The 15,417-nt window shown below is 37.5% G+C and overlaps 1 protein-coding gene across 2 annotated transcripts in view; it reads right to left on the reverse strand.

The window, feature by feature from the left end:
• Positions 1 to 2,857: 2,857 nt before the first annotated feature.
• The window catches only part of CCDC6 (coiled-coil domain containing 6), a gene marked incomplete at its 5' end in the record, with an annotated part of 48,462 nt that continues 35,902 nt past the window's right edge, over positions 2,858 to 15,417 (reverse strand). The window contains 4 exons of one of the 2 annotated variants that reach the window (XM_083866737.1): positions 2,858 to 5,532; positions 7,864 to 7,988; positions 11,650 to 11,750; positions 14,904 to 15,060. In XM_083866737.1, the coding sequence (XP_083722863.1) occupies positions 5,341 to 5,532; positions 7,864 to 7,988; positions 11,650 to 11,750; positions 14,904 to 15,060 (575 nt within the window). In that variant the 3' untranslated portion in view covers positions 2,858 to 5,340. The other variant, XM_083866738.1, reaches the window with a different exon arrangement.

Consider the following 15,417-nt stretch of genomic DNA (forward strand, 5'->3'; position numbering starts at 1 on the left):
TTGGAAGTCTGCATGAAGGCACAGATGAGCTTGATTACAGACACATCATAACAATTACAAGTATATGTAAACACCTTGAGATATACAAAAAAGCAGTAATACCGCTAGTACAGGAATAAATTGAAACCTGCTGAAAAACCAAACTTCTTTATATCTGAGGTTCTTACAAGAAGCTCTGATCCACACCAATAAAGTGTAATGTTCTCAAAGTTACCCCTTGGATTCATGCTCGAATCTGCACTTTGGCCATTGTTTGATCCAAATTCAAACAGGTTTCCTTCACTGGGATCAGAAAAACATAGGAACAACAAGCTAGACACACATCCAACCTAAAATGAGGCTTCACTGATTCTCTAAATATACAAGAGCAATCACCAAGGTACTGAAATTAAATATAAGCTTCAGAAAAGCTCAAGGATGCTTTTTCACCTTGCATTTGAGGAAATTGCTGTATTTCTGCAGGAAAGGAACAGTCTACAGCTGTCAGGTGATTTTTTCTTCCTCCACAGGAGGCTTAGATTTCATCTGAAACACCTGCCAAAACAAAAGTCAGCAATCACAAACTAAAGTGCCTTGGACAGCTTAGGTTTACCACTAGAATAAAACATCTCCGTTTATAGATACAGCATTAAGTTTTATCATGAGAAAACCCACCTTTGCACATAGAAGACTACTTCCAATATTTCTGTGGAAAGGGGAATTGCTTTTTGTGACTTGTTGTTGTTTTTCAATTAGATACCAATGACATAAACTTAAAGAACTGCAATACAGTATTTTTTCAAAGGAAATCACAAAAAAAAAAAAAAAAAAGCCCCCCCTAAAACAGTTTTAATACATGCAATCCCCAGGCTTAGACAAAGAGCACTCTGAGCAGCAATTTACTACAGGGACACAAACTCAACCCTCAACCATCTGTCCTAACTCTTCACTCCTCCTCTACAAAAGCTTTACTACCTTTGGAGCCTCATTCCAGTGAGGAAAGACTCCCATCCAGGTCATGCATGCAGAACCAAACCTAACGCAGCTATGACATTTCTGCTGACCCTGCGGCCACATCATCCCAACAGAAAGATGAGGTAGAACTTTTCTTTGGAGCCCAACTAGTGGAAGAGGCACAAGCACTCTTCTTCCTAAAGTAGCAGCAGCTGTCTGTAATGCAGCACCAAACTCCACAGTTTATCTCCTCTTCAGAACACACCTAAAATCCAAAACCAGCTGCTTAGAAAAATAAATCATTATATGAGCACACGCTCCCACTTTAACTGCACGGTAAAGGCCACGGTCTGGCATATTCAGTGACTTCCTCCCATCTACACAGTGGAGTTGACTTAAACTCTGCTTGGACTGGGACTAATGGTTGCTACCCAGAAGTAACATGAAGATATCCTGAGTACTTATTATAGTGAGATGTAGAATTTAAAATAATTTAAAATTTTAAGAACTTTGAGCCAAATCCAGGGGAAAAAAAAAAAAAAAAAAAAAAAAAAAAAAAAAAAAAAAAAAAAAAGGCTGGGAGAAGAATTCAGCTCCTCAGGCAACTGAGGAAACCAGACTGTCTCTATGCATACAGTCAATTTGTTATTTAGGGGCTCTGTTTGCTTTCTCTTCAAGAGAGATCTTTCCTCTTAAGGAGATCGTTGTAACATATGCATGTATTATGATTTTATAGCTTACACTCATAAACCTTCTGGTTTCTCATGAGATGGCTTGAAATGGAGAAACATGCTCTCCATAGTCCATGCTCTGTAGGGTCCCAAGGATCAAAAAGAAATAGACTGCCATGACTGAATAAAAGGAAACATCAGAAAGAGTTGAACAGTATTAGAATTTGTACTGCTTGTAAAACTAAGCATTAGGATCAGAAAAAACACTGTAAAACTCAATCAAGGTCCCTGGCTGCATCCTCTTAGCAAGCAATAATCAATACCGAGGATGAGAGACTGTGTTTCTTTGACTGACAAACTATTTAAGGCTCTTTTATCTGTCTTCATGAGCAGTTTCCAATTATTTAACAGAATATACAGAGTCCATATACTCTCCTGTCATCAGTGCAACTTGCATAGATCCCAGGAAGCTTTCTCATTTTCACTGCTTCCAAGACTGCACTTTTCATTCAGCTGAAGTGCACAGGCATTCCACCCAGGCAGCTGGATTCCTAAACGAAAACATTTTAACAGGAAAGGAATCCTGTTCTGCTCAGCTCCAGTACAGCAAATGCCAATAGAAAAGCACTAACACTTTCTGGAAAAACTCTGATGTACTTTCTGCCCTTGGGAATATGCTCTCAGAAGAGTACATATAATTTAAACAGTCTTTTCTGGCTTTTAGCTGAAGACTACCTCCGAACAGTCCCACCTCTTCTTCAAAAGAACAAATCTGGATAAATTTCTTCTGTGGAACAAATCGTGGATAAAATAACGTTAATTATTAATAAATAACATTCTTAATGTTCTAGAGAGTATCAGCTATATTCCAGTGTCCAAGCCAGATCCCTTGGGAGAAATACAAAAAGAAAGCTGCTTGACTGTCAGAGAGGAAAGCACTGCTGAAACAGCTGAGAAGTAGATTTTATTTTTTTTCATCTTTAGCTGTAAAGGGGTATGCTCACAAAATGCTCCACACAGCTTAAAATTGCTTCTGTGGCCTTACACAAATAGTGTCAATGCAGTGTGCAACTGAGAGGTATTAGAGATGAAAAGGATGTCAGAAAACCACCCAGGTGCTTCTGAGAGAACCAAAGCACTTATGCCCTCTTAGGGAGCTGGACCTCACTGTCAAGTGAGTTTCTCCAGTCCACAGATCTGATAAAATCATAGCTGCAGAATCATAATTCATGACTATAATTCACAAGGAAAAATGAAAATCCATTTACATTTATTAGGAGATGGTTGTGCACAATTTCTCATCTTATTCCAAAAGTCTACAAATAGAATTTAACACTTCTGATTGCAAGCAAATGTTTGTTCAACGTTCTTAGTTCGTAGTTTGATAAGGCAAATTTAGTGCCTTTTTACACTTTCAAGGTTTAATATACATTTGTCAGTTCTTTACTTTCTTCTGGTAACAGTCCCACTGAAACAGTAAGGAGAGTTCTCTAAGACACTTTATAATAGCAGCTGAACTTGGGTTACACAACTTCAGTTTTGGAATATGCTTCAAATGTAAATTATTCTAGGCAATTTTCCATTTTGAGATCTTAAAACACACCAAGGGCTCTTCCCTTTCCACCCACATTTGTGCTACCACCACCATGAGATTGCCCTCCGCAGAGCCGTACATCCAAGGATCTCAAAGCACTTCAGAAAGGAGGGCACCTTTTCAAATTCTGGGATACTTGAGCTGGAATCCTACTTAATAAAGAAATTTTTTTTTTCTTTGTCTTATGTTTACAAAAGGACAAGCATCAAACTAAGCTGATCCTGTCTTGACCTTAGTCCCACCTGGGACTACCTGTCACTTTCTCCCATGCAATCCTATCACTGATTCAGGAGCTCTGTTTAATTATAATGCTCAGAGCTGAGTTTCCTCTATGGTCAATTATTTTCAGATGGAAGCAGTGGTCAAATCTTAGGTCTGCCACAATCTTGAGAATCGCTTGACTGGAGAATCACCATAATTAATGTAATGTAATTTGATAATGCACTTGATCCCATATTGGTTTAAGAAGTGTAATAGGCTATATATGCATTTCTCTAAATTCTCTCAGAGCTGAAACTACATAGCTACAGTGAAGAAATTCTACTTTTGCCTTAGGCGGAACATTTTACGACATCATTTTAAACCTACGAATTTGATTTAGAGCACTGTTTTCATAAAGATTTTCAGTTTGCAATTCTGACTGAATAGGTGAGCGGCAAACACGACAACATATGTACAAGTGTTAGTATACTACCAGAATGCTGTACTTCCTTCTTAAAAACGTCCTTAATAAAGCATTAGGCATGTTAAACAAACTTTTGTAAACAAAAGATAAATTACTCATGTTCTGCTCTGATTATAGCGAGATACATAGCCTCTCAAAATAAACATTCTCTTGTCATTTTCCATGGCCCACATATCCATATACATGAGGTAAACCATTTAAAATTATCAATAATATATAAACCCCACTATTCAACAAGAACCTCAGGAAAAATGTAACCAAGTAGGATGTCAGATCAAGAAGTGACACTTTGTTCCACTGCAAAGTGAAACCAATTTATTTGTGCTAAATGAATGGAAAGAATGTATTCAGAATACATTTCTTTATACATTGTACCGGCTTAGGCTGCTAAATAAGCATTCATTAGTGCCATGTTGTGCTACTTTCTTGCATTCTGTTTCTACCAAGCAATACACAGTTTTGGCTATGACGCCAATATATTCCTCTATGCTCGTCTCATTTTCTAACAGACTTCTGAACATTTAAAATACCTGTTCAAACTTTGCTTCAGGGGAATCACAATGAATATATTTTAACAAGAAAGAAATTATCATCAGTTGTTCTCTACAATCACATCGCCTTCTGCAGCAAAAAAAATCCAAGAGCACAGACTTGAATCAGCTCTCAGTAACCTGTGGGCAGGACCACACTTCCCAGACAGTCACTGTGACAGGGCACACGGTATGGGCAGCTTACAGGTTAACAGAAATGTCAAGTGACATCATCAAATCTTAAGGTCCACAAATTGTACATTCCACAGACTCCAACAAGCCAGTTCCCTCAGTGTAAAGTTCTGACTGTACCATACATTTGAGGTGCTTTTAAACAGGAGAAGTATGGATGTGTCCTCTGTGAATTAAGCTTATTTACTATGTAATACCAGAGAGTTTGTGTCTTGGGCACTGATTAGGGTGTCTGACTCACTTTTGCACTAGAAGCTGATATTTTAAATGACTGAAACATAGTGCTGATCTTCCATAACCTTCGTAAACACTGTAATATTTCAGAATTTATCATGTAGCCCATCATGCCTTTCATTTTCTGCAAATTGTCATGAAAAAATATAAAAAGGTATCCCTTTAATTTTAGAAACCTAAAAGCCAGGAAAATGAAGCTTTGGAGCCAAGCAAAACGACATAATGCCGTATTACCAAACAGAGTAGCAAATGTTCCAGCCAGAGAATGGACATACATGTAGTTCAAGTAAACACTGATGGAAAACCTTGTTAAGTTAGTGTTGTAGACCCACAACACTGGCTGCATTTTATACAAATGTTTACAACACAATTAACAGTGAAGCCTATATAACCTCAGTGCAAATAAGTCAAATCCAAATATGCCAAGTAAGCCTTTGGCTTTTAGTAAACTGCTCCGTGTTATGAGTCCACTTCTGACATAGAGACTGCAGAGCACATGCACTAAGGCTGAGAGGAGGGATGCACTGAATGTTGAAAATTGGCCGCCTGCGACGCTGCGGGTTGGCCCGGAGGCTGCACAGGTGGTGGAGGTGGTGGCGGAGGTGGCTGCACTGGGGTCTGCGTGTTTGGAGAAGGAGGAGGAGTGGGACGTTTAAATTTGTCGGGGCTGTTACTTCTTCGTGGTGAAGGCCTCTGCAGAACAAATATTGAAATTATGTTTAACACACTCCTGAACAATGTTAGGTGCAAGTCCTCTAATCTTGGCAAAGGAAAAAAAAAAATAAAATCACACAAAGAAATCTGAACAATTATGTGGGAAGAAGAAAATTCAAAACATGGCAGGACTCACAATACAACTTTTACATAAAATAAATATTCCTCTGAAATGGAGCAGCAGAGGAAAGGGGAAGTACGCTTGACATCAAAGAGAACATGCATTCCTTCCAAGTCAGTTTGCAGGAAACGAGCACAAGACATGTCCTGCAGATATGTTTACCTATGATGACCAGCAACCTAAAAAGAAATGAGATGCTGCAGGCACAGCACTTCCTCCCAGCTGTGCCTGCCCGACCAGTAGGTGCTGATGAGCCATTCATGTCATGCTGCTGTCAAATGAGGTACAAGTATGTGGTACCTGAGCGTGGGTGGGAAAGTTTTGAGTACCAGAGTCTGCCCAGAATCTCTAGCTCTCTGAACGACTCTTAGCCCACACACTGGAGCAAAACCAAAGCACAATACAAGTTGCTCTTTGGAGAACAAAAAGATATCACAACCCTTTGAGCTGCAGGAGTGAAGCAGTTGTTAGAGAGACCCCCCCAAGATTTTCAACAACTGGTACATTTAAGCAGAAAGATTTAAACCCCACTTTATCTTTACAAACTGAGGGGTAGCGGGGGAAAAGGATGATCTTTAATCATAGCAATGCAAAAATATAAATTACACTCCACAACACTAACTTCTGCACTTTTGAAACAAATGCTCATTACTTACCAATCTTGTTAGCATTAATCAACAGTCTCATGGCCTGACAAACCACCTACCCATAATTACTAATCAACCACAGGTGGTCAGCTCTGGGGAGAAGCATGATTACAGTTCTATACCAAATGTACTACAAGGAAAGTCAAATTTATTCTGTAATGAAGATCAAAAATGAAGAGTCAAGAATGAAACTGCAGTTTAGTCAAATCAAATATATTGTATATATTTTTCTGCACAACTATGTACAATAGATTAAAGTTGTATGTGAAACCCAAGAGATTCTTGAAAACTGACTGAGGCCTCTGAAACACTTAATATCATTTATTGCATTTGCATACATATAATATAAGGGAACCTGGTATTAATATTGAGACAAAACCATGAGCTGCTCGTTGACATCTTTCTCTGAACAATTAGTATTTTGTCCTCAAGATGATCTTTTTCACAGTGACTCAATTAATTTATAGTTTCAGAATGAGTAGTATTTCACAGAGACTGAACAGAGCAAGTTCCTTGACAAATTAATTTATAAAATTAGTTTCCATGTTTTCCAGAAGCATAAAGATCTTCCTGTGACTAAGATGTGTGACACACAGTCATGGGCTGAGTCCCAACCAGAATTCTACTTTCCTGCTGAGCTCCAGCTTCCTTTCTGTTCTACCTGTCATTGTAGTGTTCCCACCCACCTTAGCTCAGTGAAATTGTAACAATTACTTTTGCACACCCACCTAAACCAGAAGCAGCCATATTTTAGCATGGTACTAAAAATGCTATTAAAATATGTTTTTACATCTGAGAATGACAAGTATAAGCAAAACCTTTGACCAATATTTACATACTACCATACCTGCTGAGAAAAATCAAAATGGTCTTGATACAACAACCATAAGGTGTTTTGCCATATGGTTAATATTTAGGCTTTGTTTGCTCATTAAACTCCACAAATATTTAGAAGAAACACGATGAAGCAGAAGTGCATCAAACATTGCAGGTAAAAAAGAAATAAATTCAGTTGAAAGCTATGAGAAATTGCCCTAGCGAATGTTTATATTAACTTTCTTCTTTGCCAATGACAATAGAAAATAAGAGTTAACTGCCTGTTACAGTGACATGATGGTAGCATTGTGTGTCATCCTGAAGAAAACCTGAGCTTGAAGCAACCTCAGATGACTCATCCGTCAGATGGTGGAGACTAGGAGAAAAATGAAAGCAATGTTTTTACTTCCTGGGATAGGCTTAGTAGCTTAGAACATCACTTTTCACACCCTGCCTGCTGATCCATAAGATGATACCTATTACTGTCCTTAAGATGATAATACATCCTATTCTTTTGCAGAAAACAAGGTTCTCCAAAAAGAATCAGTTTCTGAGGGGTGAAGAGGAAAATCAGGGTTGAAGAAAGCAGCAATAGATGTCTTGGAGTAAGGAGACAAAAACAAACATTTACAAAAATGTTTTGTAAATAAGCTTAAGGACAACCAATCATAACTTACAAAAACCAAACTATATTGGTAACACGTATTTACTATTTGAAATACTTACTGTAATACCATGGGATGGTCCCATATGTTGCACATGAAGGCCTGGGGAATTGTAGTAAGACATTCCAGCTCTAGTCAGTGAAGTTGGTGGTGTGAAACCAACTGTGTGACTTGCATATGACAGACCTAAAATTGTTAAAACAAGGTAACATCAACATTCTTGTTTGATATTAAAAACTAAAGCGTGAGGGGTTTTTTAGATTTTTTGGATCTGACTCAATGGCAGTCTAAAAACTGTTAAGTGCTGCAGATTAGACATCTAGAAAATATTAATTGTGCTGAGATGTGTGATGCAAATATAGTTTTTTCCCTGTAGCATACTACCATATATTTCAAACATACATTATACAATGCTGAAACTAACTTTTCACTTAAGATAAATGGTGTAAGACTCCCATAGTAGCTTAGTTATAGTCTGTAAGTATTTCCATTCAACATTCCATTCTCCATAGAGGAAATGGTTCCCTGAAATACAAACAGTCTGAACAACCAGAGAGGTTGTGTCTAGAGAAGCCATCTAGCACTGGGTCACAATGAGATTCCGCAAAAAAACCCTGGATGTAGGTGGCTCCTTGAAGGCATATCAGATCTGCAGTGAGTGTTTTTGACTCAGTGCTTTCAAGACTTTTGGGGCTGGGAAATTAAAACATGCTGGGAAATGTTACTAGCTGGACTAGGCTAGCAACTAACATTTAAAATTACAACTTGTTTTCTCTATATTAAGGAAAGCCCAATATTCAAAGCTGCAAATATCTATTTTTTTCACCTAAGTATTTCCTTTCTGTAAGAACTCAATTATAAAAATGCAGAGTTCCTGTATAGGTCTATTTCACCAAGGAAAACAGAAACAGCAACTGCCAAATGCTTCAAGTTCACACCTTCAAGTGTTCTGAACAGTTTGTTTCTCAAACGAGCACATTTTCCAAAACCTTTTGCTCCTTTCTGCTTTCTGACAAAAATATCATAAGGAAGGAGACAGCACTTTTCTCAGCTGTTAACAATTGGACTCAAGCAACTGCTTTGGAGAATAATGACCGAAAATAATTTCTGAACGCCTATTAAATTTTTATAACACCACATTGGATTTAACAGTTTTCACACTTCAACACTAAACCAATATAGAACAGTGTCCCTGCAGCAACACCCAGCTTCATCCCTGTCTGCATGCACCTGTGTTTCTGTCTACAAGAGATGAGACAAGATCTCAAGGAGAAAAGAGAACAACTCTCAGATCACTAATGAAGCCATATAAACAAACTCCCTTTGCTTCCTTCAATTCTGTTTGATTCTGTTACATCCTCAATGTATGTCTGGTGCTAATAACTTACTCCAATGGAATCTCTGCCACTACAGAGTAACAACAAAATTAATCTGCCCTTTCACAACACAATCAAATTATCTGTAGAACACGTGTTATATTTAAATGCTTTTGTAAGCACAAGGATAGAAACAAGCCAATGTTCAGGGAGGTGACAAGACAGCCAGTCAGATATAAGAGCCTAGAAATAACGGGCAAAACAGAGCCACCTTTGTAACATGGCAATTTTGAACAGCTTTGGAATAATCCAGCTCCACAAGCTTGACAAATGCAAGTCTACATGGCAGCCAAAGAAGCAAAACCAGAGCAGTGCACATACATCCAGGATAGTTCATTTCTGCAGCCCCAAAAATCTATCTAGCCTAGTGGTAAAGCACAGAACAGTTTACCTACACTGAAGCCTGACTGGTAATTAGAACAGCTAATCCCCAGTTGTCTAGGAGTAGCAGTAATTACACTGTCTTCAAAGTTTTAGAAGATTTCTAGCAGAGATCACACTGTGCTAGAAATCTCAGCAGTATCTCAGTCTTCAAAAGTAGTATCCCAAGCCATGCAGGTGCAAAAGACTGGGATTCTGTAGAAGCCAGAATCTGATCCATTTAACCAGCTATCCACATTAAATTATAGCACTTGTAACTGGTTACAAATTCTGCTTCCACATATTCAAGGCATGTCCTTTCCCAAATGTAACGTGCCAAGTCATACAAATCCTTGATGCAACATACAGCTGTTTTATTATTGTGCTGATACTTTTGATATCATCTTATTTTACATACAAAATACTCTCAAAAACTGTTTGTTTTCATCCATTACTGCATTCATTTATCCCAGACAACTCTACAAAATTCCCTATTGATCTCATTAGTTCCGCTGCTTCTATTTTTCTAAAGTCTGAAACTCCCCAACTGCTGATATTAATTTATCAGATCAAAAGGAGATTAATGCAGCTGCCTGTGCAGACAAGCTAGCCCGGAACATTTACCATACCGAAATTTCCAAACTCATAAACTCCATTAGAAACAAATAATTTCAGCTGTGCTTCAGAGTGCTTCAGCATCCCCTGTCTGTGGGATAAAATTCTCATTCTTGTATTAACTACTGATGGGAAGTCAAGTCCTCAGGGAACAATGCACTTCAGTCTCTATGTAGGAATAAACTGAGATAGTTCTGCACTGACACATCAGCACCTGAACAGGGGGCATTGCTAAGTAATATAAGATGCAAGCCTGTGAATTAGCAGGTAGTCGTAGTCTGTCCCACCCAGAGCTGTGGTTACAAGCCCTGTGTGACTACAGATCCACCCTGCAGTAGTACTGTATAAAGGCTGCACACACAGAACCACAATACACTCCTGTACACTCAGTTACAGCAAAGGGATAAGGAAATGTGTATCATTTGCTTGGTAACACACGTTGCAGAACATTGAAAATCAAGTCATTTGGCTCATTTCAGAAGTGCAAAAACCTTCTGAAAACTCATAGTCACACTGCTGATCTCTAACACCATAACACAGCTTACGGCCATAGCTGGTTTTCACACATGCAACACCTGGATGAAAACTATTTATAGTCCTTTGAGAAACCACAACTGACCTTGAAAATTAAAGGATCTAAAGACATTTTATATGTTCTAGCAGACCTGTGTAATAAAATGTCTCATTTCCACCTTGTGTCAATGCAAAGCACCTCTCATCTGCCTGGCAGGTTCTAGAGGTGAATGTGGGAAAGCCAGGCATGCACAATTCACTTCTTTATGTACAAGGTGTGAGCACCATGTAACACCCACTGCCAATAACTTGTAACAAATGTCCAAGGGCAATTTTAAGGGATTTTAAATTTCAGTCAATAAATGCGTTAGTAACACAAATGCATTTCATTTGACTTAAAATATGTTCAGTAATTAGAAACTCAGAAAAGGTTTGTTTGACTCTGTATTTGAGTCAGGAATTATTAATTTTATAGTTATTGTTTAATAATAGAAAATAGCAAAAGTACAAAAGCCATTTCTCTACTGAAGAGAAATGAAAATTGACTTTTTCCCAATGTATTCAAGATTAAACTTTTCTAAGAAGTTTTGATTCAGAGCACAATATTAGTCTCATTACTAGTTCTTCTTCAGACTCTAGAAATCCACTTGAGTTATGTGTCCTGTTGAGCAACTTTTGTGGGAAGGGGGGTGGGGGGGGAAAGACAGTAAGAGAGAAAAAAAGAGCAAAAAAGAAATTAAGTTCAAGTGATAGCTACTTAACTGATTTTCAATATCTGTCCTCAGATCTGAAATATAGAATATCTGGTCACCATCCAAGAACATGCTGCACTAGAAGACACCTAAGGCAAAACTATTCTTGCATTTATGATGCAGGATTTTTTCTCTAAGCTAGCTTTGAAAGGCTACTGACCTAAATATATTAATAGGGCACGTTACTATGTGATGCATACAATAATTTTAGAAACTGGGTTAAATATTTACCAGGTGATATAGGTCTGCTAGAACTTGGTGAGGGTGTATAAGGGATAGGACTGGACACAGTGCGAGGTCTTAATCCTTGTGCAGACATCTCATTAAAATATCTAACAAAAAAAGGCAAAGAATAATTAGATCAAACCTTTTAAAATGTGCCATGTTTTAAATGTTTCACTGTGATTTTTTTCAATTCCCATAAGAATCACATTAGGAAGTCATGACAGGAACTCTTGTCATTGCTGACACTGGCTTAACTTTCCATGGAAACAGCTGGACTTAGGCATTTGCAGTTAAAACCATACAAGTTGCATATGATTAAATAGTATATATTAAGGTCAGAGATGTAAACCATGTCATCCAAACTGACCCATTCTACATTCATGCACTTAACACATTATTTCTACATTGAACTCAAAAGCTTGGTTGGCTGGAGTGTATCTTCCAGAAAGGTATTCAGCACTAATCTGAAATCATGAAAAAGGATGAAGAAATCATTAAAGTACTAACAATTTGTTCCAACAGCTGATCAGCCATAGCATTAAAAACATGTCCTGTTTCCTACTTGAATCCCTCTGGTCCTAATATTTAGACATTTGCCCATCTTGTCTTCTGCCACTGGAAGAGAGACACTTCCAACTCAGGACCATCTCACTAAAGGTACTTCCAGGCTGTGTTGCAAGACACCTCCCACACTTCACTATGATAAACTGGACAGATCAGAACCTGAGGCAATGCATTTTTCCCTACCTGTAATAATTTTAGTGCTATCTATTTGTCCTTCATTCATTGACTACAGTGAAGCTTCTTCACAGATATCAAGTGCTATATAAAAGGATAACAATAATACCAACTGCTCCTACTTGCCACTGTTTTTATCTCAACAGATTTTATGGTTTTTTTCCTGCAGCGCTAGGCTGGCAGTCTCAGATCGAGTTGCTTAGGCACTCTCCACTTAGATTTTTCAGTCACTCTCTAGATTAGATGTCCCCCTGCTCACCTTCTCCATGTGGTTACAAGTCAGTTCACGTGGGTTTATATTATTAGATTCTGCTGTGTTTCTATACTGGACACAGCAGAGCAGCAGGCCAAATTTGCTACCTTACAGCCCTTTGACTCTTTACTTGTCTCCTCTTCCACCAGTGTGCTCTCAGGAATTCTTAGTAGCTGCATTTATTTCCCTATCATAATAAAAAATCCCAGTAATGTGGAACAGCATTAAAATTACTTCTGTTTGATGGAACTCACAATGACTACTTTGAGGTCTGTCCATACACTATTTGATATTGCATCTTGCTGGTTTTTAATCAGGATATTCAGAATTAAAAAGCCACATGCCCTAGTATAGGAAGTACACTGTAGTGATACCAAAGTTGGTTTGAATTTGGGCAGATCAGGTAATAAAAGTAGCTGCAATAGAAAACAACAGAAAACTAATGAACTAATAAATTAGGGTTCAATTAAATATACAAGTTTTTAAAAGAGCTACCAGCGGAAAGGTTAGTGAAACTGAACTAAGCTACCTCTCCAACACACAGTAAGTTCCAAAGCAGCCCAGTGTGTGTGTTCCAGCAAGGCAGCATCTCTATTTAATCCCATTGTGTTCTACACAAATAGTTTCCTCTAAGTGATCCCACTCCCTGGCTCAGGTGATGTGGAATAGCAGCACCCTGTTAGCAGCCTGGGTTTAGGTGTTACCCTGCCACTCCAAAGATTAGGATGAGGAAGAAGACAAAGCTACTGCTGTTCTGGAGAAAGGCTTTGGGAGAGCTGTGTCTTTTACATTCAGGAAAGCATCTTCATCTACCCTTAGCTACAAACAATAATTATCATCAGCTAACAGAATGCAACTGAAACAAACAGCTGATCCATCACCACCATTATTTTTAGGAAGCTGACAAAAATTGACATTTTAAAATCATTATTGCACATAGTTCCACAAGTATTTTGTCTTCTCAGGCTAACTACTAATGCCTGCTTTGTCCTTCATTTTGCTATTACTGCAAATACTTGATTTGGAGTTATTCTGTCAGGCCTGTGTAGTACTAAAAAAATGAAACATGACAATTTCTTGAAAGTACAGAAGAGTTAATCAAAATTTCCTGCCTTTTTTTGGTTCACTACTTACAAGTGGGTGATAAAAAATGATTAGGATACTCTACAGTTTTGGATTAATACTGGTAATTCTCATAGATTTAGATTTTGACTGTACTTCCATTACACTGCAAATAGTGGAAGAAAAGATAAGTCTAATAAGAAAAAAATTCCAACCTCAGAATCCCCAGTTTCTAACTATTTAATTTATATAGTATTTGCTGCATCTTAATACCAGATGCTAATACAATATAGGTCAAGTTGCTTTGGTGTTTCATTAGAATGAACACACTACTTTGAGCTTTAAGGGTACTTCTTACCACAAAGTATCTGGTAATTTGTTTCTGGTAAATTACATCTTATAACAAATATAAAGGACCCAAAGAGGAAATATAAATCTCTCAGTATCAGAAAAAATACACAGCACTGAGTAACTTTTGTATTTATTCTAAAGGACCACCGTAAATCCAAAATAATATACAACAATACAATCAAATAATGAGCATTTGATAAGAAATAAGAATGCTTTATTCAAAATGTACTCAAAAGGCTCTTTCAAGATATAACACTGTCATATTTCTATGATGTGAGAAAACACTAAAAGGCATGATATAAGCCACGAAAAATGCAAGACTATCTGTAAGGTTAGGGCAAGCACAGCAGCTTGCAATAGAGAAAAAAAAATCAAGGATGTTATGGTTTGGACATACGAACAACCCAACAGTTCTGGAAATGCTTCATCTCTCAAAGGTTTTACACAGTATCCCTTTGTATTTGGCTGAATATATTTTACTTTCTGCAAAGGACAAATGAGCCCCAGGTAAAGATGATGTCCCTACCTCATGGAATTCCTTGCAGTTACCAAGTTAAGGGCAAAACAAAGGTGTTGTGATCAAATTATCCTGATTCTCAAGTCCACAGCTGTATTTATTTCAATATATATTATCAAACCCCTGAACAATCTTCAGATATATGTATTTTCTTCCTCACTGTTAAAACTAATGCAATTCTGTACCACATTGATACAATTCCTGGATTATGCTGAAATTTGATATGCATATTAAACCCACATACAAGTTACTTCCAAAATTATTCTATAAATATTCAAAAAATAGTATAAATACTGCTAAATAAGTCCAACACATCTAGATGGCCAAAAAAATACCAACCTTTCATCATCCATTTCTAAGCTGGATTCACTTTCTGACAGTTGTCTGCAAAGAGCTTCCCTACGTTCCATTTCCCTCTGTAACTTTCTTTGAAGTCTCAAGTTTTCTTCTCTCATATGTCGCTCCTCTTCCAAGTATTGTGCCATCTTCTCTGAATCTGAAATTCATTATTTTGTTAAAAGCTGATTAAAATTCAATTTATCAGGCAGCCAAGTATGTCGTGCCTAATTTTACCCCAACACTTCAAGATGAAGGTGTAGAAAATGCTCAGGACAGATCATTGAAAATTTTCACCTCTAAGTCATTAGTTCAAAGCCTAATTCAGAACAGTAGCTACTAAAATAAACCATTGCTTGACATCAAGTTTGAAAATAAAATGTAAGAAAAACAAACAGAAGTCACTAATACAAACTGAAAGTGCTTTTTAAAATAAATTTGTAAAGAAAGAAAAATTTTATTAAGAAAACATTACTAAAACCATTAAGAAAAAATACTGATTCCTGCTCCATTAAAA

Source organism: Zosterops lateralis (assembly GCF_965231275.1).
Source record: "Zosterops lateralis genome assembly, chromosome: 8".
Classification (NCBI taxonomy): domain Eukaryota; kingdom Metazoa; phylum Chordata; class Aves; order Passeriformes; family Zosteropidae; genus Zosterops; species Zosterops lateralis.